This window comes from Pseudophryne corroboree, chromosome 5, assembly GCF_028390025.1.
Source record: "Pseudophryne corroboree isolate aPseCor3 chromosome 5, aPseCor3.hap2, whole genome shotgun sequence".
NCBI classification, from domain to species: Eukaryota; Metazoa; Chordata; class Amphibia; order Anura; family Myobatrachidae; genus Pseudophryne; species Pseudophryne corroboree.
In genome coordinates, this window is record NC_086448.1 from 121,022,023 (window position 1) to 121,047,407 (window position 25,385).

The 25,385-nt window shown below is 45.1% G+C and overlaps 1 protein-coding gene across 6 annotated transcripts in view; it reads left to right on the forward strand.

The window, feature by feature from the left end:
• MYO3A (myosin IIIA) overlaps positions 1-25,385 on the forward strand; it is a 527,514-nt gene that overhangs the window by 165,248 nt on the left and 336,881 nt on the right. For all 6 annotated transcript variants that reach the window (XM_063921638.1, XM_063921639.1, XM_063921642.1 and 3 more), the window contains exons 6-8: positions 7,754-7,830; positions 19,063-19,208; positions 21,146-21,211. In XM_063921638.1, coding sequence (XP_063777708.1) covers positions 7,754-7,830; positions 19,063-19,208; positions 21,146-21,211 — 289 coding nt within the window. The remainder of the gene's footprint in view (positions 1-7,753; positions 7,831-19,062; positions 19,209-21,145; positions 21,212-25,385) is intronic.

Here is a 25,385-nt window from a genome sequence, read left to right on the forward strand (position 1 = left end):
GAACAGCAAAAAGCCATCCACAGTTATACAACAAGACATGAAATTGGGAGAGAAGGCGGAGATTACCTTATTGCAATGCAGTGGAGAATACTTTCTGTCTTGTGCAAGGTGATGAAACCCTTCGAAGTAGCCACCTGTGAAGTGAGTTCAGACTCACTGCTAGCTTGAGTCAGGTGATTACCCTAATAAGGCTTTTGGAAAATCTGCTCAAGAAATTGGAGGAGGACATTAAATTTAGTGATTCCACAAAGTATGTTGAACTTGTAGATCAAGTCCTATATTTGCTTTGCCAGGATTCAAGGGTTGACAATATCTTCAAATTGGATCACTACATTTTGGTGAAAGTGCTTAAGTTGCACGTCATGTCTTTCTTTCCAACTGACCCAGATATTAAGAGATACAAAGAGCTCCTGGTGAGCAAGTTGGCAGCTCAAATGGTACATGACACAACAACATCTCTTCCTTCAGTTTCTCAGGCAGCAGAGCATTTCTGATGCAGAGGAGGAGAACACAACATTTTGACATCTGGTTGGGTATAAAAGAATTGCCTAAAATTAGGTACACCTCCACCATAACTCCATCTGATATGGTCACCATTTAAAGAATGGTGGAGAATTATTTTCATGACTCAATACAAATAGGCATGTCACACAGTCCCTTTGCCTTCTGGAAGGAAAAAAGACCATTTGGACCCTTGTATAAACTGGCTTTGCATTACTTAAGCTGTCCACCCTCCAGTGTGTACTCAGAAAAGGTTTTCAGCACAACTGGGAACTTTGACAGTGATCAGTGTAGGTGGCTACTTCCTCAATATGTGTAAAATATTATTTTCATCATAATGATTTACAAATTCTATAATTAAGAACTTTACTGGCAATTACATCAAATTACAGAGACTTGTGTAATGGTGGATTCTAGTGGGGATGAATTTATTATATGAGGGTGATGTACACACTGATGAGAGTGAGGATGGTAGTGATGATGACATTTTGACACTGCAGAGCTGTTAGCTTAGCTGCCTTAAGCCCATTGGTAGTCTATTTTGTGGGGGCCCAAACAAACCAAGCATTTCAGCCACAAAAGTGGCAGTCCCTGTTTTGTTAAACTGTGTGATTGTCCTTTTTAATATCCATCATAAGGGTAGGTGAGAGGTCCCAAGAACAATTCCAACTTGCACCACTTTTCATTTCTGCCACTGCTGTGTGGCAGTGTTTCATAGATGTGCTATAAATTGCATTGTGTGTGTGTGTGTGTGTGTGTGTGTACCACTGCTCTGTTGCTTAGTAACCAGCCAGATCACTGCATCCTTTGGTGTAAACTGGATGAAAACAATATTCTGAGCTGTGAGGTGGTCAAAATTTACTGGAACTGACTGGTAATTTAATGTTATTGAGGTTAATAATACTGTAGGAACAAAAAGTAAAATTTCTTGCACCTGCCATCGGTGGGTGTCTGAAGATCAGCAGACAGTGGCTCCCAGGACCTTACAGATTGTTCCATCTATAACCACTGCCTGTGCCACTGCTGTGAGCAGTAAACCACAAGCAGCGGTTATAAATGGATGTTTCTAGGGGACCCTCTGGGGTCCAATACAACAGTGTCCCCTATAACCCCTTGCTGTTGGGCCTACTCCTTAGTGCCACTTTGACAGCCAGCACCCGCAACCATGGGTGGATCTACTGTGAAACTAATGAAGCTTAAGCTTCAGGGTCTCTAATCCAGGAGGGGCCCAGAAGTAACTTTTTTTTCACCTCTTGTTTTTATGTATTCTAGTACAGCATAGCTGCTATTAGGGATGCGCGTCGCTTAGTACCCCGGGAGCTGCTGGGAGTTGTAGTCTAGCTCTGTGATCTGCATGCTGTAAATAGCGAGACATGTGTATCCGTTTTAAACTACAATTCCCGACAGTCTGCAGAACTTCTTTGAGTCATTTACCAGGAATGGCGGAGCCTGAGAGGGCCCATCCTAGGAAAGAGGCTGGGACCAATGAAAGGTGAGGGACCTAGGACAAGGAGGTATCTAAGGTAGAGATGAGCGCCTGAAATTTTTCGGGTTTTGTGTTTTGGTTTTGGGTTCGGTTCCGCGGCCGTGTTTTGGGTTCGACCGCGTTTTGGCAAAACCTCACCGAATTTTTTTTGTCGGATTCGGGTGTGTTTTGGATTCGGGTGTTTTTTTCAAAAAACCCTAAAAAACAGCTTAAATCATAGAATTTGGGGGTAATTTTGATCCCAAAGTATTATTAACCTCAAAAAACATAATTTACACTCATTTTCAGCCTATTCTGAACACATCACACCTCACAATATTATTTTTAGTCCTAAAATTTGCACTGAGGTCGCTGTGTGAGTAAGATAAGCGACCCTAGTGGCCGACACAAACACCGGGCCCATCTAGGAGTGGCACTGCAGTGTCACGCAGGATGTCCCTTCCAAAAAACCCTCCCCAAACAGCACATGACGCAAAGAAAAAAAGAGGCGCAATGAGGTAGCTGACTGTGTGAGAAAGATAAGCGACCCTAGTGGCCGACACAAACACCGGGCCCATCTAGGAGTGGCACTGCAGTGTCACGCAGGATGTCCCTTCCAAAAAACCCTCCCCAATCAGCACATGATGCAAAGAAAAAGAAAAGAAAAAAGAGGTGCAAGATGGAATTATCCTTGGGCCCTCCCACCCACCCTTATGTTGTATAAACAAAACAGGACATGCACACTTTAACCAACCCATCATTTCAGTGACAGGGTCTGCCACACGACTGTGACTGATATGACGGGTTGGTTTGGACCCCCCCCAAAAAAGAAGCAATTAATCTCTCCTTGCACAAACTGGCTCTACAGAGGCAAGATGTCCACCTCATCTTCACCCTCCGATATATCACCGTGTACATCCCCCTCCTCACAGATTATCAATTCGTCCCCACTGGAATCCACCATCTCAGCTCCCTGTGTACTTTGTGGAGGCAATTGCTGCTGGTCAATGTCTCCGCGGAGGAATTGATTATAATTCATTTTAATGAACATCATCTTCTCCACATTTTCTGGATGTAACCTCGTACGCCGATTGCTGACAAGGTGAGCGGCGGCACTAAACACTCTTTCGGAGTACACACTTGTGGGAGGGCAACTTAGGTAGAATAAAGCCAGTTTGTGCAAGGGCCTCCAAATTGCCTCTTTTTCCTGCCAGTATAAGTACGGACTGTGTGACGTGCCTACTTGGATGCGGTCACTCATATAATCCTCCACCATTCTATCAATGTTGAGAGAATCATATGCAGTGACAGTAGACGACATGTCCGTAATCGTTGTCAGGTCCTTCAGTCCGGACCAGATGTCAGCATCAGCAGTCGCTCCAGACTGCCCTGCATCACCGCCAGCGGGTGGGCTCGGAATTCTGAGCCTTTTCCTCGCACCCCCAGTTGCGGGAGAATGTGAAGGAGGAGATGTTGACAGGTCGCGTTCCGCTTGACTTGACAATTTTGTCACCAGCAGGTCTTTCAACCCCAGCAGACCTGTGTCTGCCGGAAAGAGAGATCCAAGGTAGGCTTTAAATCTAGGATCGAGCACGGTGGCCAAAATGTAGTGCTCTGATTTCAACAGATTGACCACCCGTGAATCCTTGTTAAGCGAATTAAGGGCTGCATCCACAAGTCCCACATGCCTAGCGGAATCGCTCCGTGTTAGCTCCTTCTTCAATGCCTCCAGCTTCTTCTGCAAAAGCCTGATGAGGGGAATGACCTGACTCAGGCTGGCAGTGTCTGAACTGACTTCACGTGTGGCAAGTTCAAAGGGCATCAGAACCTTGCACAACGTTGAAATCATTCTCCACTGCACTTGAGACAGGTGCATTCCATCTCCTATATCGTGCTCAATTGTATAGGCTTGAATGGCCTTTTGCTGCTCCTCCAACCTCTGAAGCATATAGAGGGTTGAATTCCACCTCGTTACCACTTCTTGCTTCAGATGATGGCAGGGCAGGTTCAGTAGTTTTTGGTGGTGCTCCAGTCTTCTGTACGTGGTGCCTGTACGCCGAAAGTGTCCCGCAATTTTTCTGGCCACCGACAGCATCTCTTGCACGCCCCTGTCGTTTTTTAAAAAATTCTGCACCACCAAATTCAAGGTATGTGCAAAACATGGGACGTGCTGGAATTTGCCCATATTTAATGCACACACAATATTGCTGGCGTTGTCCGATGCCACAAATCCACAGGAGAGTCCAATTGGGGTAAGCCATTCCGCGATGATCTTCCTCAGTTGCCGTAAGAGGTTTTCAGCTGTGTGCGTATTCTGGAAAGCGGTGATACAAAGCGTAGCCTGCCTAGGAAAGAGTTGGCGTTTGCGAGATGCTGCTACTGGTGCCGCCGCTGCTGTTCTTGCGGCGGGAGTCCATACATCTACCCAGTGGGCTGTCACAGTCATATAGTCCTGACCCTGCCCTGCTCCACTTGTCCACATGTCCGTGGTTAAGTGGACATTGGGTACAACTGCATTTTTTAGGACACTGGTGAGTCTTTTTCTGACGTCCGTGTACATTCTCGGTATCGCCTGCCTAGAGAAGTGGAACCTAGATGGTATTTGGTAACGGGGGCACACTGCCTCAATAAATTGTCTAGTTCCCTGTGAACTAACGGCGGATACCGGATGCACGTCTAACACCAACATAGTTGTCAAGGACTCAGTTATCCGCTTTGCAGTAGGATGACTGCTGTGATATTTCATCTTCCTCGCAAAGGACTGTTGAACAGTCAATTGCTTACTGGAAGTAGTACAAGTGGGCTTACGACTTCCCCTCTGGGATGACCATCGACTCCCAGCGGCAACAACAGCAGCGCCAGCAGCAGTAGGCGTTACACGCAAGGATGCATCGGAGGAATCACAGGCAGGAGAGGACTCGTCAGACTTGCCAGTGACATGGCCTGCAGGACTATTGGCATTCCTGGGGAAGGAGGAAATTGACACTGAGGGAGTTGGTGGGGTGGTTTGCGTGAGCTTGGTTACAAGAGGAAGGGATTTACTGGTCAGTGGACTGCTTCCGCTGTCACCCAAAGTTTTTGAACTTGTCACTGACTTATTATGAATGCGCTGCAGGTGACGTATAAGGGAGGATGTTCCGAGGTGGTTAACGTCCTTACCCCTACTTATTACAGCTTGACAAAGGGAACACACGGCTTGACACCTGTTGTCCGCATTTCTGGTGAAATACCTCCACACCGAAGAGCTGATTTTTTTGGTATTTTCACCTGGCATGTCAACGGCCATATTCCTCCCACGGACAACAGGTGTCTCCCCGGGTGCCTGACTTAAACAAACCACCTCACCATCAGAATCCTCCTGGTCAATTTCCTCCCCAGCGCCAGCAACACCCATATCCTCCTCATCCTGGTGTACTTCAACACTGACATCTTCAATCTGACTATCAGGAACTGGACTGCGGGTGCTCCTTCCAGCACTTGCAGGGGGCATGCAAATAGTGGAAGGCGCATGCTCTTCACGTCCAGTGTTGGGAAGGTCAGGCATCGCAAACGACACAATTGGACTCTCCTTGTGGATTTGGGATTTCAAAGAACGCACAGTTCTTTGCGGTGCTTTTGCCAGCTTGAGTCTTTTCAGTTTTCTAGCGAGAGGCTGAGTGCTTCCATCCTCATGTGAAGCTGAACCACTAGCCATGAACATAGGCCAGGGCCTCAGCCGTTCCTTGCCACTCCGTGTGGTAAATGGCATATTGGCAAGTTTACGCTTCTCCTCCGACAATTTTATTTTAGGTTTTGGAGTCCTTTTTTTTCTGATATTTGGTGTTTTGGATTTGACATGCTCTGTACTATGACATTGGGCATCGGCCTTGGCAGACGACGTTGCTGGCATTTCATCGTCTCGGCCATGACTAGTGGCAGCAGCTTCAGCACGAGGTGGAAGTGGATCTTGATCTTTCCCTAATTTTGGAACCTCAACTTTTTTGTTCTCCATATTTTATAGGCAGAACTAAAAGGCACCTCAGGTAAACAATGGAGATGGATGGATTGGATACTAGTATACAATTATGGACGGACTGCCACGGTTAGGTGGTATAAAAAAACCACGGTTAGGTGGTATATATTATAATAATAATACAATTATGGATGGACGGACTGCCTGCCGACTGCCGACACAGAGGTAGCCACAGCCGTGAACTACCGCACTGTACACTGGTTGATAAAGAGATAGTAGTATACTCGTAACAACTAGTATGACACTATGACGACGGTATAAAGAATGAAAAAAAAACCACGGTTAGGTGGTATATATTATAATAATAATACAATTATGGATGGACGGACTGCCTTCCGACTGCCGACACAGAGGTAGCCACAGCCGTGAACTACCGCACTGTACACTGGTTGATAAAGAGATAGTAGTATACTCGTAACAACTAGTATGACACTATGACGGTATAAAGAATGAAAAAAAAACCACGGTTAGGTGGTATATATTATAATAATAATACAATTATGGATGGACGGACTGCCTGCCGACTGCCGACACAGAGGTAGCCACAGCCGTGAACTACCGCACTGTACACTGGTTGATAAAGAGATAGTAGTATACTCGTAACAACTAGTATGACACTATGACGACGGTATAAAGAAAGAAAAAAAAATACCACGGTTAGGTGGTATATATTGTAATACAATTATGGATGGACGGACTGCCTGCCGAGTTCCGACTGCCGACACAGAGGTAGCCACAGCCGTGAACTACCGCACTGTACTGTGTCTGCTGCTAATATAGACTGGTTGATAAAGAGATAGTATACAATACATACAACAATATACTACTATACTGGTGGTCAGGCACTGGTCACCACTAGTCACACTGGCAGTGGCACTCCTGCAGCAAAAGTGTGCACTGTTTAATTTTAAATTAATATAATATTATGTACTCCTGGGGGCTCCTGCTATAACAACCTGCAGTGCTCCCCAGTCTCCCCCACAATTATTATAAGCTTTGCCTTTTATACATTGATGTGCAGCACACTGGGCTGAGCTGAGTGCACACAGACTGAGTCACACTGTGTGACTGGCTGCTGCTGTGTATCGTTTTTTTTCAGGCAGAGAACGGATATAGCAGAGAACGGATATATTATATTAAAATAAATAAAAGTTAACTAACAACAACTGCACTGGTCACTGTGGTAAACTCTGTCTGACTCTGCACAATCTCTCTCTCTCTTCTAATCTAATTTCTAATGGAGAGGACGCCAGCAACGTCCTCTCCCTATCAATCTCAATGCACGTGTGAAAATGGCGGCGACGCGCGGCTCCTTATATAGAATCCGAGTCTCGCGAGAATCCGACAGCGTCATGATGACGTTCGGGCGCGCTCGGGTTAACCGAGCAAGGCGGGAGGATCCGAGTCTGCTCGGACCCGTAAAAAAAACATGAAGTTCGTGCGGGTTCGGTTTCAGAGAAACCGAACCCGCTCATCTCTAATCTAAGGTCATTTTGCTGGCACTGAGTAGCATGTACTGTCCATACAAGGGCAGCAAGGCCCTTTGGACCTTGTTGGATGTTGCCCCATTTTTGCTGGTTGTAAAGGGCCCCCATGACAGTTCAAGCTTTAGGGTCCCAAAAATGTAAGTCCGCAACTGCCTGGATCTCAATGCCTCCATAATCTCTGGAAGTTCTGCTACTGTATCTCAGGATCTCAGTACACTGTAGTGTAGCAGCTTACTTACAGTATTAAATAAATTGACATTAAATTTTACTTCTGTTTACATAATACAGGTGTATCAGCTCAACTGACAAATACTCGTCTATGTCGGAATACATCTGTAGGAACTCCATTCTGGATGGCGCCCGAGGTTGGGTATTATTTGGCCTTTCAATTTGTTGTTTATGTAATAACTGTGTCATTCTCTACAAGGGATAAATGTGCATCAACAAGAGAATATACTTATATTAGGGAGAAATCCACCATTATTGTTAAAAAAACGGATATAAATGTGCTGTTGATAATATACATAAATAACACCAGCAATTACCTAAACGTGGGGATACTGCTCATACCAGAAGACTGTACATGTACCGCCACCTTGTGACTAAGGGGGACATTTACTAAGCAGTGATAAGAGCAGAGAAGTGAGCCAGTGGAGAAGTTGCCCATGGCAACCAATCAGCACTGAAGTAACACCTATAATTTGCATACTATAAAATGATAGAGAGCTGCTGATTGGTTGATAGGGCCACTTCTCCAGTGACTCACTTCTCCGCTCTTATCACTGCTTAGTAAATGTACCCCTAAGAGTCTTGTGGGCAGAAGCCAATCAGAGAGAGGTAGTGTGTGGTGCTTGTGAGAGGGTCACAAGTACAACAAAGAGTAGAGCCAGAGAAGAGGGAGGAAAAAACAGTAACAGAGTGAGAAAAGCAAAAAGATGGGAGAGAAACTAGGGGTAGGAGAGAAAAGATAAGGGGCAAATGTATAAAACCTTCTAAAGTAAACAAGTGGAGAAGTTGCCCATAGCAACCAATCAGCATTCTACAGTAGCTATAATTTTTTGAGTACAGTCTATAAAATATTAGTTAGAATCTGATTGGTTACTATGGGCAACTTCACCACCTGTCCTCTTTAGGAGGTTTGATACATTTCCACCTGAGAGTGAGGAATAAAGAGAGAAACCCAAGTGGGGGAAGTACATTGGAAGACAAGTGAAGAGAGTGAGAGAGAGTAATCAAAAGAATAGAGGCAGATAGGAAATGGCAGTTCAGCACTAAGAAAACAAGTTGACAATGGGCCAGGATATAATGAAGCCCGATTTTGGCGGCTGTGTGGGATGCCAGCTGAACTCCGATTTTTTTTTTTTATAGGGGTTATCATTCACAAGGCTAAACCATGCCTTGTAAATGATTGCCCCTTTAAAAAAACACACACTGGCCCTTGATCAGGGGCCCATCTTTGAACGGCAGTGTCAAGTATAGAAATCAGACTCATTCTTCTAGAGAAATGTAATGCATACTTGTCTACTCTCCCGGAAGCTGCGGGAGGCTCCCGTTTTTGGGGTAGCCCCCCGCACCCCCGGAAGAGTAGGCAGGTCTCCCGCATCCTGCTTGCACCCTAGTGATGCAGGCAGGATGGAGATAATCTCCCGTATTCATGAGTCCGTGGGGTGGGGAAGGGGTTAAAGTGATGCAAATTGCGTCATTCTAGCCCCGTCCCCTTCCCGCGGACCCGCAAATCACGGCTTTTCCCAATGTGGGGGCTTGATGATGTCACAGCCCGGCCCCGCTCCCCAAAGTCTTCTGCAGCGTCTTCTCTCCGGGCTTCTCCCGGATTTAAAGGGCCATCCTACCAAACAGCTGCTCTTTGGCTCCTGTAAGAGGTGAAAAGTTCAGGATTGTACATTAGTAAAAGTGCTGACATACTGGCAGAGAAGAAAGACTTCTTTGCTTTAAATGTATTTAGAAATCTTTTCAGTACATTCTACAGAAAGCTCTACAGCAGCCCAATCTAATCTGTTTAGCTATTTTCTTATTTTCATGTGCTAAAAACTACACACCCCTCTGTGGGTTATTTACTCCTATATTGGGAGCGAGAGGGAATGGGGAGAAGTCTCATTATTGTTTATTGGGGGTCATTCCGAGTTGATCGCTAGCTGCCGTTGTTCGCTGCGCAGCGATCAGTGGAAAAAATGCTAATCTGCGCATGCGTAGGCACCGTAATGCGCACGCACGTCGTACGGGTACAAAGTCCATTGTGGTTTTGCACTGGTTCTAGCGACGATTCCAATCGCACAGCTGGCCGCAAGGTGATTGACAGAAAGAGGGCGTTTCTGGGTGTCAACTGACCGTTTTAAGGGAGTGTTTGGAAAAACGCAGGCGTGCCGGAGAAAACGCAGGCGTGGCTGGGCGGGTGTGTGACGTCAAAAGCCAACCCTCCAACGTTAGAATCAATGCACACGAAGAGTAAGTTTAGGGCTGGTCTTGTTTTGCACAAAATGTTTTTGCAGGCGCTCGGCTGCACAGGCGTTTGCACTTCTGCAAAGCAAAAATACACTCCCCAGTGGGCGCTGACAATGCGTTTGCACAGCTGCTAAAAACTGCTAGCAAGCGATCAACTCAGAATGACTCCCATTGTTCATCATTCTCGGGGGGAGATGTATCAAACCTTTGAGACAGAGTGCAGAGAGCTAAAGTACCAACCAAGCAGCACATGTCATTTTTCACACACAGCCTATACATTGGCAGTTAGAAGCGGATTGGTTAGCGCTTCATCTGTCTCCATTTTATCTTGCTACATGGATATATCTCTTCCTCTGTCGCCTGACAGAATGGGAAACATAGGACATTAAACAGACATTGGACCATTTGCAGAACATCTTGCTTGTTTTCACGCTGCTTATGCTCCAAAACAGTATACACAAGGATCCTAATTCAGACCTGATCGCAGCAGCAAATTTGTTCTCTAATGGGCAAAACCATGGGCACTGTAGGGAAGGGGGGCAGATATCACATGTGCAGAGAGAGTTGGATTTGGGTGGGGTGTGTACAAACTGAAATCTAAATTGCAGTGTAAAAAGCCAGCCAGCATTTACCCTGCACAGAAACATTATAACCCACCCAAATCCAACGCTCTCTGCACACGTTATATGTGACCCCCCCCCTGCACTGCACATGGTTTTGCCCATTAGAGAACAAATTTGCTGCTGTGATCAGGTCTGAATTAGGCCCAAAGTACAGACTGCAGAGTTGTATGCATTTTAATTGTATCACTACTTGCGACTAAAGAGGTATACTGTAACTGGGCTGTAATGGGGCTTTATCACCTACACATAGTTCCATACAGGGGTGTCAATGGAACTGTGCGTTATGCAAAGTTGGCCATAAGTGTTAATAGATGTACTAAATATAGGCTAATGTCAGTACACACTATTCTGGTGATGTCAAAAAAAGTATCATACAAAGTGTAAGGATGGGGGGGGTACGCTAATATATACATTTAGCTCTGCATGCCGATGAATATCTACAGTACACAACTTGTTAATGTCCCTTTAAGTCAAAATGCGCCATGGGCATTTCCTGGCAAAACATAGATTATATGCTTTACCATGACAGATAAATGATCACTAATAATAATAATTTGGAAATACAGGTTGAGTATCCCATATCCAAATATTTCCGAAATACGGAATATTCCGAAATACAGAATTTTTCGAGTGAGAGTGAGATAGTGAAACCTTTGTTTTCTGATGGCTCAATGTATACAAACTATGTTTAATACACAAAGTTATTAAAAATATTGTATTAAAGACCTTCAGGCTGTGTGTGTGTATATGAAACATTAAATTAATTGTGTGTATGTACAAAAACTTTGTTTAATGCACAAAGTTATTAAACATATTGGCTAAAATTACCTTCAGGCCATGTGTATATGACATATAAATTAATTCTGTGCTTAGACTTGGGTCTCATTGCCATGATATCTCAATACGTTATGCAATTATTTCAAAATCTGAAAAGTCCGATATCCACAATACTTCTGGTCCCAAACATTTTGGATATGAGATACCCAATCTGTATTGAAAAAAATAATGTTTTAGCAACAAGTCAGCCATATGAAAGTATACAAAGGAAGTGTTTAAAGTTGCTAATTATTTATAAAAATATTCTATGTGGGCAGCAAGGATGGTGTAATGGTTAGCATTACTGCCTCACAGCACTGAGGTCTTGGGTTGTATTCTTACCATGGCCCTAACTGTGTGGAGTTTGTATTAGAGATGAGCGCCGGAAATTTTTCGGGTTTTGTGTTTTGGTTTTGGGTTCGGTTCCGCGGCCGTGTTTTGGGTTCGACCGCGTTTTGGCAAAACCTAACCGAATTTTTTTTGTCGGATTCGGGTGTGTTTTGGATTCGGGTGTTTTTTTCCAAAAAACCTAAAAAACAGCTTAAATCATAGAATTTGGGGGTCATTTTGATCCCAAAGTATTGTTAACCTCAAAAACCATCATTTCCACTCATTTTCAGTCTATTCTGAATACCTCACACCTCACAATATTATTTTTAGTCCTAAAATTTGCACCGAGGTCGCTGGATGACTAAGCTAAGCGACCCTAGTGGCCGACACAAACACCTGGCCCATCTAGGAGTGGCACTGCAGTGTCACGCAGGATGTCCCTTCCAAAAAACCCTCCCCAAACAGCACATGACGCAAAGAAAAAAAGAGGCGCAATGAGGTAGCTGTGTGAGTAAGATAAGCGACCCTAGTGGCCGACACAAACACCGGGCCCATCTAGGAGTGTCACTGCAGTGTCACGCAGGATGTCCCTTCCAAAAAACCCTCCCCAAACAGCACATGACGCAAAGAAAAAAAGAGGCGCAATGAGGTAGCTGTGTGAGTAAGATAAGCGACCCTAGTGGCCGACACAAACACTGGGCCCATCTAGGAGTGTCACTGCAGTGTCACGCAGGATGTCCCTTCCAAAAAACCCTCCCCAAACAGCACATGACGCAAAGAAAAAAAGAGGCGCAATGAGGTAGCTGTGTGAGTAAGATAAGCGACCCTAGTGGCCGACACAAACACCGGGCCCATCTAGGAGTGGCACTGCAGTGTCACGCAGGATGGCCCTTCCAAAAAACCCTCCCCAAACAGCACATGACGCAAAGAAAAAAAGAGGCGCAATGAGGTAGCTGTGTGAGTAAGATAAGCGACCCTAGTGGCCGACACAAACACCGGGCCCATCTAGGAGTGGCACTGCAGTGTCACGCAGGATGGCCCTTCCAAAAAACCCTCCCCAAACAGCACATGACGCAAAGAAAAATTAAAGAAAAAAGAGGTGCAAGATGGAATTGTCCTTGGGCCCTCCCACCCACCCTTATGTTGTATAAACAGGACATGCACACTTTAACCAACCCATCATTTCAGTGACAGGGTCTGCCACACGACTGTGACTGATATGACGGGTTGGTTTGGACCCCCACCAAAAAAGAAGCAATTAATCTCTCCTTGCACAAACTGGCTCTACAGAGGCAAGATGTCCACCTCGTCATCATCCTCCAATATATCACCGTGTACATCCCGCTCCTCACAGATTATCAATTCGTCCCCACCGGAATCCACCATCTCAGCTCCCTGTGTACTTTGTGGAGGCAATTGCTGCTGGTCAATGTCTCCGCGGAGGAATTGATTATAATTCATTTTAATGAACATCATCATCTCCACATTTTCTGGATGTACCCTCGTACGCCGATTGCTGACAAGGTGAGCGGCGGCACTAAACACTCTTTCGGAGTACACACTTGTGGGAGGGCAACTTAGGTAGAATAAAGCCAGTTTGTGCAAGGGCCTCCAAATTGCCTCTTTTTCCTGCCAGTATAAGTACGGACTGTGTGACGTGCCTACTTGGATGCGGTCACTCATATAATCCTCCACCATTCTTTCAATGTTGAGAGAATCATATGCAGTGACAGTAGACGACATGTCCGTAATCGTTGTCAGGTCCTTCAGTCCGGACCAGATGTCAGCATCAGCAGTCGCTCCAGACTGCCCTGCATCACCGCCAGCGGGTGGGCTCGGAATTCTGAGCCTTTTCCTCGCACCCCCAGTTGCGGGAGAATGTGAAGGAGGAGATGTTGACAGGTCGCGTTCCGCTTGACTTGACAATTTTCTCACCAGCAGGTCTTTCAACCCCAGCAGACTTGTGTCTGCCGGAAAGAGAGATCCAAGGTAGGCTTTAAATCTAGGATCGAGCACGGTGGCCAAAATGTAGTGCTCTGATTTCAACAGATTGACCACCCGTGAATCCTTGTTAAGCGAATTAAGGGCTCCATCCACAAGTCCCACATGCCTAGCGGAATCGCTCCGTGTTAGCTCCTCCTTCAATGTCTCCAGCTTCTTCTGCAAAAGCCTGATGAGGGGAATGACCTGACTCAGGCTGGCAGTGTCTGAACTGACTTCACGTGTGGCAAGTTCAAAGGGCATCAGAACCTTGCACAACGTTGAAATCATTCTCCACTGCGCTTGAGACAGGTGCATTCCACCTCCTATATCGTGCTCAATTGTATAGGCTTGAATGGCCTTTTGCTGCTCCTCCAACCTCTGAAGCATATAGAGGGTTGAATTCCACCTCGTTACCACTTCTTGCTTCAGATGATGGCAGGGCAGGTTCAGTAGTTTTTGGTGGTGCTCAAGTCTTCTGTACGTGGTGCCTGTACGCCGAAAGTGTCCCGCAATTCTTCTGGCCACCGACAGCATCTCTTGCACGCCCCTCTCGTTTTTTAAATAATTCTGCACCACCAAATTCAAGGTATGTGCAAAACATGGGACGTGCTGGAATTTGCCCATATTTAATGCACACACAATATTGCTGGCGTTGTCCGATGCCACAAATCCACAGGAGAGTCCAATTGGGGTAAGCCATTCTGCGATGATCTTCCTCAGTTGCCGTAAGAGGTTTTTAGCTGTGTGCGTATTCTGGAAACCGGTGATAGAAAGCGTAGCCTGCCTAGGAAAGAGTTGGCGTTTGCGAGATGCTGCTACTGGTGCCGCCGCTGCTGTTCTTGCGGCGGGAGTCCATACATCTACCCAGTGGGCTGTCACAGTCATATAGTGCTGACCCTGCCCTGCTCCACTTGTCCACATGTCCGTGGTTAAGTGGACATTGGGTACAGCTGCATTTTTTAGGACACTGGTGACTCTTTTTCTGAGGTCTGTGTACATTTTCGGTATCGCCTGCCTAGAGAAATGGAACCTAGATGGTATTTGGTACCGGGGACACAGTACCTCCAACAAGTCTCTAGTTGGCTCTGCAGTAATGATGGATACCGGAACCACGTTTCTCACCACCCAGGATGCCAAGGCCTCAGTTATCCGCTTTGCAGTAGGATGACTGCTGTGATATTTCATCTTCCTCGCAAAGGACTGTTGAACAGTCAATTGCTTACTGGAAGTAGTACAAGTGGGCTTACGACTTCCCCTCTGGGATGACCATCGACTCCCAGCAGCAACAACAGCAGCGCCAGCAGCAGTAGGCGTTACACGCAAGGATGCATCGGAGGAATCCCAGGCAGGAGAGGACTCATCAGAATTGCCAGTGACATGGCCTGCAGGACTATTGGCATTCCTGGGGAAGGAGGAAATTGACACTGAGGGAGTTGGTGGGGTGGTTTGCGTGAGCTTGGTTACAAGAGGAAGGGATTTACTGGTCAGTGGACTGCTTCCGCTGTCGCCCAAAGTTTTTGAACTTGTCACTGACTTATTATGAATGCGCTGCAGGTGACGTATAAGGGAGGATGTTCCGAGGTGGTTAACGTCCTTACCCCTACTTATTACAGCTTGACAAAGGCAACACACGGCTTGACACCTGTTGTCCGCATTTCTGTTGAAATACTTCCACACCGAAGAGCTGATTTTTTTGGTATTTTCACCAGGCATGTCAGTGGCCATATTCCTCCCACGGACAACAGGTGTCTCCCCAGGTGCCTGACTTAAACCTACCACCTCACCATCAGAATCCTCCTGGTCAATTTCCTGCCCAGCGCCAGCAACACCCATATCCTCCTCATCCTAGTGTACTTCAACACTGACATCTTCAATCTGACTATCAGGAACTGGACTGCGGGTGCTCCTTCCAGCACTTGCAGGGGGCGTGCAAATGGTGGAAGGTGCATGCTCTTCACGTCCAGTGTTGGGAAGGTCAGGCATCGCAACCGACACAATTGGACTCTCCTTGTGGATTTGGGATTTCGAAGAACGCACAGTTCTTTGCGGTGCTTTTGCCAGCTTGAGTCTTTTCAGTTTTCTAGCGAGAGGCTGAGTGCTTCCATCCTCATGTGAAGCTGAACCACTAGCCATGAACATAGGCCAGGGCCTCAGCCGTTCCTTGCCACTCCGTGTGGTAAATGGCATATTGGCAAGTTTACGCTTCTCCTCCGACAATTTTATTTTAGGTTTTGGAGTCCTTTTTTTACTGATATTTGGTGTTTTGGATTTGACATGCTCTGTACTATGACATTGGGCATCGGCCTTGGCAGACGACGTTGCTGGCATTTCATCGTCTCGGCCATGACTAGTGGCAGCAGCTTCAGCACGAGGTGGAAGTGGATCTTGATCTTTCCCTAATTTTGGAACCTCAACATTTTTGTTCTCCATATTTTAATAGGCACAACTAAAAGGCACCTCAGGTAAACAATGGAGATGAATGGATACTAGTATACAATTATGGATGGACTGCCGAGTGCCGACACAGAGGTAGCTACAGCCGTAAACTACCGTACTGTGTCTGCTGCTAATATAGACTGGTTGATAATGAGATGTAGTATGTATAAAGAAGAAAGAAAAAAAAAACCACGGGTAGGTGGTATACAATTATGGATGGACTGCCGAGTGCCGACACAGAGGTAGCTACAGCCGTGGACTACCGTACTGTACTGTGTCTGCTGCTAATATAGACTGGATGATAATGAGATGTAGTATGTATAAAGAAGAAAGAAAAAAAAACCCACGGGTAGGTGGTATACAATTATGGATGGACTGCCGAGTGCCGACACAGAGGTAGCTACAGCCGTGAACTACCGTACTGTGTCTGCTGCTAATATAGACTGGTTGATAATGAGATGTAGTATGTATAAAGAAGAAAGAAAAAAAAACCACGGGTAGGTGGTATACAATTATGGATGGACTGCCGAGTGCCGACACAGAGGTAGCTACAGCCGTGGACTACCGTACTGTACTGTGTCTGCTGCTAATATAGACTGGATGATAATGAGATGTAGTATGTATAAAGAAGAAAGAAAAAAAAAACCACGGGTAGGTGGTATACAATTATGGATGGACTGCCGAGTGCCGACACAGAGGTAGCTACAGCCGTGGACTACCGTACTGTACTGTGTGTGCTGCTAATATAGACTGGATGATAATGAGATGTAGTATGTATAAAGAAGAAAGAAAGAAAAAACCACGGGTAGGTGGTATACAATTATGGATGGACTGCCGAGTGCCGACACAGAGGTAGCTACAGCCGTGGACTACCGTACTGTACTGTGTCTGCTGCTAATATAGACTGGATGATAATGAGATGTAGTATGTATAAAGAAAGAAAAAAAAAACCACGGGTAGGTGGTATACAATTATGGATGGACTGCCGAGTGCCGACACAGAGGTAGCTACAGCCGTGGACTACCGTACTGTACTGTGTCTGCTGCTAATATAGACTGGATGATAATGAGATGTAGTATGTATAAAGAAGAAAGAAAAAAAAACCACGGGTAGGTGGTATACAATTATGGATGGACTGCCGAGTGCCGACACAGAGGTAGCTACAGCCGTGGACTACCGTACTGTACTGTGTCTGCTGCTAATATAGACTGGATGATAATGAGATGTAGTATGTATAAAGAAGAAAGAAAAAAAAAACCACGGGTAGGTGGTATACAATTATGGATGGAGTGCCGACACAGAGGTAGCTACAGCCGTGGACTACCGTACTGTACTGTGTCTGCTGCTAATATAGACTGGATGATAATGAGATGTAGTATGTATAAAGAAGAAAGAAAAAAAAACCCATGGGTAGGTGGTATACAATTATGGATGGACTGCCGAGTGCCGACACAGAGGTAGCTACAGCCGTGAACTACCGTACTGTATCTGCTGCTAATATAGACTGGTTGATAATGAGATGTAGTATGTATAAAGAAGAAAGAAAAAAAAAACCACGGGTAGGTGGTATACAATTATGGATGGACTGCCGAGTGCCGACACAGAGATAGCTACAGCCGTGGACTACCGTACTGTACTGTGTCTGCTGCTAATATAGACTGGATGATAATGAGATGTAGTATGTATAAAGAAGAAAGAAAAAAAAAAACACGGGTAGGTGGTATACAATTATGGATGGACTGCCGAGTGCCGACACAGAGGTAGCTACAGCCGTGAACTACCGTACTGTGTCTGCTGCTAGTATAGACTGGATGATAAATAATGATATAAAAAATATATATATATCACTACTGCAGCCGGACAGGTATATATTATATAATGACGGACCTGCTGGACACTGTCTGCTGTCAGCAGAATGAGTTTTTTAATTTTTATAGAATAAAAAAACACCACACAAGTCACACGACGAGTGTACTTTTTCAGGCAGACAATCACAATATACTATACTGGTGGTCAGTGTGGTCAGGTCACTGGTCACAGTGGTCAGTGGTCAGTCACACTGGCAGTGGCACTCTGGCAGCAAAAGTGTGCACTGTTTAATATGTACTCCTGGCTCCTGCTATAACCTATAACTGCTCCCCAGTCTCCCCCACAATTAAGCTGTGTGAGCACAGTCAGATATTATACATAGATGGGCTGAGCACAGATATGGTATGTGAGTGTGACTGAGTCACTGTGTATCGTTTTTTTCAGGCAGAGAACAAGAACAGAACGGATTATTAAATAATAATAAATTATAAAACTGCACTGGTGGTCAGGTCACTGGTCATCAGTCACTAGTATAACTCCTCCTAAGCTTCAGTAAGTAAATGAAGTGTCTCACTCTCACTCTCCTATCTATTTTAATTTCTAAACGGAGAGGACGCCAGCCACGTCCTCTCCCTATCAATCTCAATGCACGTGTGAAAATGGCCGCGACGCGCGGCTCCTTATATAGAATCCGAGTCTCGCGAGAATCCGACAGCGTGATGATGACGTTCGGGCGCGCTCGGGTTAACCGAGCAAGGCGGGAAGATCCGAGTCGCTCGGACCCGTGTAAAAAAACATGAAGTTCGGGCGGGTTCGGATTCAGAGAAACCGAACCCGCTCATCTCTAGTTTGTATATTCTCCCAGTGCTTGTGTGTGTTTCCTCCGGGTACTCCGGTTTCCTCCCACAATCCAAGAATATACTGGTAAATTAACTGGATCCCAACAAAAATTACCCCTAGTGTGAATGTGTGTGTGTACATGTGATAGGGAATATAGATTGTCAGCTCTACCAGGGCAGGGATATTCTCTGTAAAGCGCTGTGGAATATGTGTGCGCTATACAAATAACTAGTAGTAAATAAATGAATATATAGCCAGACCCCCTATGTTACATGTAAGGTTCATTCATTGTTTTGATAGGTGATTGCATGTGAGCAACAAGTGGATACAACGTATGACTCAAGATGTGATGTCTGGTCTTTAGGCATTACAGCCATAGAACTAGGGGATGGTGACCCTCCGCTGGCTGACTTGCATCCGATGAGAGCCCTTTTTAAAATACCAAGGTACTTTATAACCTCTTTATTAAAACTTCTGCAAAATGGCTAGACAGACATGATGAAATCAATGCATATAGTATAAATTATATTTACTAAAATATGATGCCTGTTTTAGAGTTACAGTATATGTTATATACATTACATCCATTCTGATATACCTTGGTGAAAATAAACACACTGCTCCTGCATTCGTTTTTAGCATTGCACATGTTTAACTTTAGACTAGAGTTGTAAGCAGGGCTGCCATCAGAAATTGTGGGGCTCGGGACTGACAAAATAGACAGGGCACACCCCCCCACCCCCAAAAAAAAGACTCCGCTCCACCCTGATGTGATGTCACACATCATGACATTACATATAGGTGGAGCATTGCAGACCTGCTGGAACGATTAACAGAGCTGATGCGTAGGGAGGCTTGTTTTAATTCCTCCCTGCGCATCAGCCCGCTGTTGTGCTGCCTGTGTAGCTCTTCAGAAATTGGCAGTAGGAGCCAGGGGTGGGCCCCTCTCTCTGTAAGGGCTCTGGACTCCAGTCCCCGCAGTGCCCCCTGATGGCTACCCTGGTTGTATGTACCTAACTGTTTTGTGTAGAGTTGCATGTATTTTGCTTTTGTGTCCCCTTATCCCTAGCGAGAGACTGCCGGGCAGCATTAACATAATAGATGTGTGCATATAAACTTTATTAATACCCCTCTGAGATGCATCTAACTTTTAATTATACATATTTTTAAATTTTTACCCAAATTTATCAAGCCTTGATAAATTGCGCCGTGATAAAGAACCAATCAATCTGCTCCTAACTTATTCAAACACAGCCTGTAATATGACAGTTAGGAGCTGGTTGGCTGGTACTTTATCACCATGCAATTTATCACTCTCCAAAGCTTGATAAATCTGGGTCACAGTATGTTAGTCTACGAGATGTACGTTTTGAACTTAAACTAGGAGTTTTTCTGTTAATGATGATGATTGTGCCAACTTTTCCCAGGACACATCTAAGGGTCTTATTCAGGTTTGTTAGCAATCCAAAAAAATTAAGCAATTTGGCAAAACCATGTGCACTGCAGGTGGGGCAGATGTAACATGTGCAGAGAGAGTTACATTTGGGTGGGGTGTGTACAAATTGAAATATAAATTGCAGTGTAAAAATTAGATAGCCTGTATTTATCCTGCACAGAAACAATATAGCCCACCCAAATCTAAATCTCTTTGCACATGTTACGTCTGCCCCACCTGCAGTGCAGCATGCTTTTGCCCAGTTGATTTCTTTTTTGATTTGCTAACAAACCTGAATAACCCCCTATATGCGGAATACATACGATTTTGCCGGCATTTAGGATGCCGGAGGTCACATGACCAACAACGGCATCCTGACACTGTAGATGGCTAACCCCCCCAGTGCCTAACCCTAATGTGCCGGTCTCCAGACATGTGTCGGGATTCCGACGTCAGTCACGTGACCTCCTGATTCCTGACGGCCGGGATGCTGAACGCATCTTCTATATGCTGGGTTTAAGGTTGCACCAGTCCATTAACCTCAAAATACAAAAAGACATACGTTCTTTTCTACATTTGCATGAATGTTGCAACTAAGTAGAATATAATGAGGTATAGTTGAGGTTTTAAGATTTGGTTTCATAGCTCGACACAGGATTCTGTAGAACCATTTCACATGAACTGAATCATTGTTAAACAAGCACAAATTTATATACATTAATACTTAAACAGGTGTAATATGTGTAAATGCTTTGACTACTCTGTGTACTATATGACTATGTATTTTATGTCACTGCTTATATTGTATAGACCTAGTAATATAGCCATTAATGCTACCTAAAACAAAGTACATGTATTATGTAGTATTTCCTAATTTTGAAATATTTACTTTAGTTTTTAGACATCAAATCTTTTATGTGTCTATCATAATCATAGTTATTATTACAGGAACCCACCGCCAACACTGCGTCAACCAGAACTGTGGTCAACAGAGTTTAATGACTTTATTAGCAAGTGAGTACTAATGTAATACTGGTTTATTTCACGTCAACCTAAGCACTTTGACATTGCACATAATACTGTAGGAGGGAAAGATATATGTTTATGCAGATGGAGATCCAGCAATGGATGGATTCTGTGGTCCCACATAGAAGAATGGCTGTGGTACAGAAGGCTGAGACAGGAAAATAAGCTATCTAATACACAGTTATTGCAATTTCTAATAAGATGAGATAGATGGAACACATACTGTAGTTCACCATTAGCCACTTACATGGGAGAGTATCCAGATGGAGGATAGACAGTAAATAGTCAACAGGTTGACACCAGGCTGTCAACAGTCAATAGATTACCAAGGTTAAAATGTAGACCTAAATATTCAACAAGGACTTAGGTCGATAGGGTGAAAATTAGAGATGATCGGGTTCAGATCTCAGAGATCCAAACCCCCCCCCCCCCCCCCGAACTTCATGATCCGAGCCGGGAACCGAGTATGGCATGGTACTTCCCACCAGACTCTGATCCCAGAACAAGGCAAAACGTCATCATCCCGCTATCAGATTCTCACGGGTTTTGGATTCCATATAAGGAGCCGTGTGTCGCCGCCATTTTCACTCCAGACTTGAAGAGTGAGGGAGACAGACCTCTCTGTGGGTTGCGGCGTCGTTGGGTGAGGTCAGTGTGTGCTCTTTAGGGGTGTTGTCCTGTATGCTTTTAGGGGTGTTTTACTGTGCTGTTTGGGGTGCTGTACAGGGGTGTCCTGTGCTGTTTGGGGTGCTGTACAGGGGTGTTGCTGTCCTGTGCTGTTTGTGGTGCTGTAAGTGGGTGCTGTCCTGGGGTGTCTTGTGCTGTACAGGGGTGTTACTGTCCTGTGCTGTACAGGGGCACTGTCTTGTATGCTGTACAAATACAGGGGTGTTGTAAAAATAAAGGTACACTGACCCTGTCCTGCATGCTGTAAAAATACAGGAGTGTTGTTATAATTCAGGGGTGCAGTGAAAATACAGGGGTGCTGTGTCCCTGTATTGTATGCTGTAAAAATACAGGGGTGTTGTTAAAATTAAGGGGTGCTGTGAAAATACAGGGGTTCTGTGTCTCTGTCTTTGTATGCTGGAAAAATACAGGGGTGTTAAAATACAGGGGTACTGACCCTGTCATGTATGCTATAAAAATATAGGGGTGTTGTTAAAATACAGGGGTGCTGTGAAAATATACTAGTGCTGTGTCCCTGTCTTGTATGCTGTTAAAATATGGGGGTGCAGTGAAAATACAAGGGTGCTGTGTCCCTGTATTGTATGCTGTAAAAAATACAGGGGTGTTGTTAAAATTAAGGGGTGCTGTGAAAATACAGGGGTGCTGTGTCCCTTTCTTGTATGCTGTAAAAATACAGGGGTGCTGGCCCTGTCCTGTATGCTGTTAAAGGACGGGGGGGGGGGGGTTTAAAAATAAAGGAACACTGACCCTGTCCTGTATGCTGTAAAATTACAGGGGTTCTGTAAATATAAAGGGGCACTGTTCTGTTAGCAGTAAAAAATAAAGGTGCACTGTTCTGTGTGCTGTAAAAATAAAGGGGCAATGGCCTGTGAAAAGGAGAACAAAAATTTGGAGGAAAAAATAGTGAAAGATTAGGAACCACTTCCAGTTCCAAGTACTAGTGCTGAAGCTGCTGCTGCCACCAGTCATGACATTGACGATGTAATTCCATCAACGTCGTCTGCGAAGGCTGATGCTTAATGTCAAAGAGGGCATGTAAAATCCAACAAGCAAAAATGAATAACCAAAAATAAATTAATTATCTGATGAGAAACATAACATTGGCAATATGCAATATGCAATTCACAACACAAAGTGGCAAGAAAAGGCTAAGGCCTTGGCCAGGGCCGGTGCAAGGGTGTTCGGCGCCCCCCTGCAAACTATACATTTGCGCCCTCCCTATCATACTCAGTAAAGGGACAGTGCATGCCAAAGTTGCATGCTGCAAATGGGTGGGGCAATGCCGCACAATAGTACCAATTGCAAAATTGCTAATGATAAAATCGCATGCTGGGTGCTGCCCAGCACAGGGCTGATTTGTGGATGCCCCCTGCCTCTGCAGCCAGGCAGCAAAGGCAGACACAGAGCTGCCCCGAACACGCCTCCGTTTCCCACGCCCGATCAAACGCGCGCCACCTCCCCTTCAACGCCAAGTTGCTGCCCCGTACCACCCCGCAAATGCCTCTGCCTGTCAATCAGGCAGAGGCATTTGCATAACCGAGATGCGATCGCATCTCCCCACCCGCGCAGAGTGGGTATTGTGTGTGTGCACTGCGGGGGAAAGAGGGGAGATGCTATCGCATCTCAATAGTGACTGCTACTGAATACCCCTTCAGTTGTCTTGCCTTGTCCCCCCGGCTTAACTTAACTTACCTTTCTGCCAAACGCGGACCCGCTTTGCCTCCGATGTGTGCGGCATCACTGGTATGTGTGCTGGAGCTCCATTTCTGCTGCGTAGGGGCTTGGAGCCTCTTCTCGTAATATGGATGGACCGCACTAATAGTTGTGCCAGTAGACTGCCTGTAATGCAAGAATGCTGTGATGGGTAACATGCTTAGGGGGATAGGGCTAAAGATGACAAGTGGCCCTACAGAAAATCTTCCCGCTATAGGTGACCTGCCAGTGCTCGAAGTGGCTGCTGTAAACCGCCCCACTTTGAGCAATACATATATATATCTCTATCTATCTATCTGTGTGTATATATATATATATATATATATATATATCACACACACACACACACACACACACACACACACAGTACATACATACAAACACACATATAGTCATGCGATGGTTCCCTATAATTGGACTGGCATATCCTTGTAGAAGAAAACCAGGCAGCGCTCAGCGGACCTGATGATAGCAATTTTTAGTGTATTATGATACAAAAGAAGGCATTGTGTGCTGACAATTCAACGCCGAGCAGGCCGTTTTTTCTTAAGGAGACATTCCAGTCCCATCCCAGGGAACCATTGCATGACTAGATTATCCATAAGGAGGGCACCGTGGCATTCATTTCCAACAACAGTGGGTGCCCACTCACAATTATCTGTCAATATATATATAATGGAAATCCACTCCCACATATATAGAGATAGATTGGTATATAGACAGATACAGATGGAAGATAGATAGATAGATAGATAGATAGATAGATAGATAGATAGATAGATAGATAGATGGACACACACAGACACACAGAACCGATACCGGTTACTGGAACAGCATGTGTATGTCTGTGTATGTACAGTGTTTCAGGCGCAAAAGAAATTAAAATTTATAGCAAAACACAACAATATAACCTGGATAAATGTGCTTGTCACCCGACAGTTAAATTATCAATTGCTGCTCCCACTTTATAGCCTGAAGTTACGCTATATAGATTTCACAAGTATGTATAGATAAGAGAGCGCATTCATTTTAAACACATTTGCTACACGATAAAAAATGTTTTCCCTTATAAAAGATACATTTTACCCATTGGTCATTCACATGTATACATATTAGTACTGGAGGCTATAGAAACACTTCAGTTAATTAGTATCTGATATATTGCTCCAATGTAGTTGATAAGTTCATTAATATATAAGCACATCAGTCCGTAGCTGTTTAGCTCTTACCATCCGCTGCTCTTTTACCTGTATTGTTCTCAATCTCCCTATACCTTCACTCAGACTAGGTGGTCGGTATTGGTAATGTCCAGCTGTTAGAAGCCCTGGATCTATATCTGTGCAGGGGCTGAAGGTATGGGCAAACCGCCTGTATGGAAATCGTGGTGGCTGGGTCCGGAGGTAAATGCTGTGTATAGCGGCAGTGAGGTCCCTGCATCCGGTGTTTATTGTACAGTGGCAAAGCCTGAGAAATGTATTCACCGGGGACCCGCTTCGGCAATGAGCCGCTTAGCTTCTCCCGTCCGCTGCCACAGTAGGGATTGCGGTATCATGTAGAGAGCGGAGGCCTACTGTAGCACCGTACAGCTTAGCTTCACCTCTCCACTGCCAGAATGGTCTGTGCTGTTTGCAGATGGAAAGCGGAGACCGGCTGTAGCGACGTACCTATGATCTCTCCTTATTACAGTTGAAGCTGAATTAGCCGTCTACAGGAGGGGAGCATAGGAAACAGCAACGGAGCAAGCAGGTGTTTTCCAAGTCAC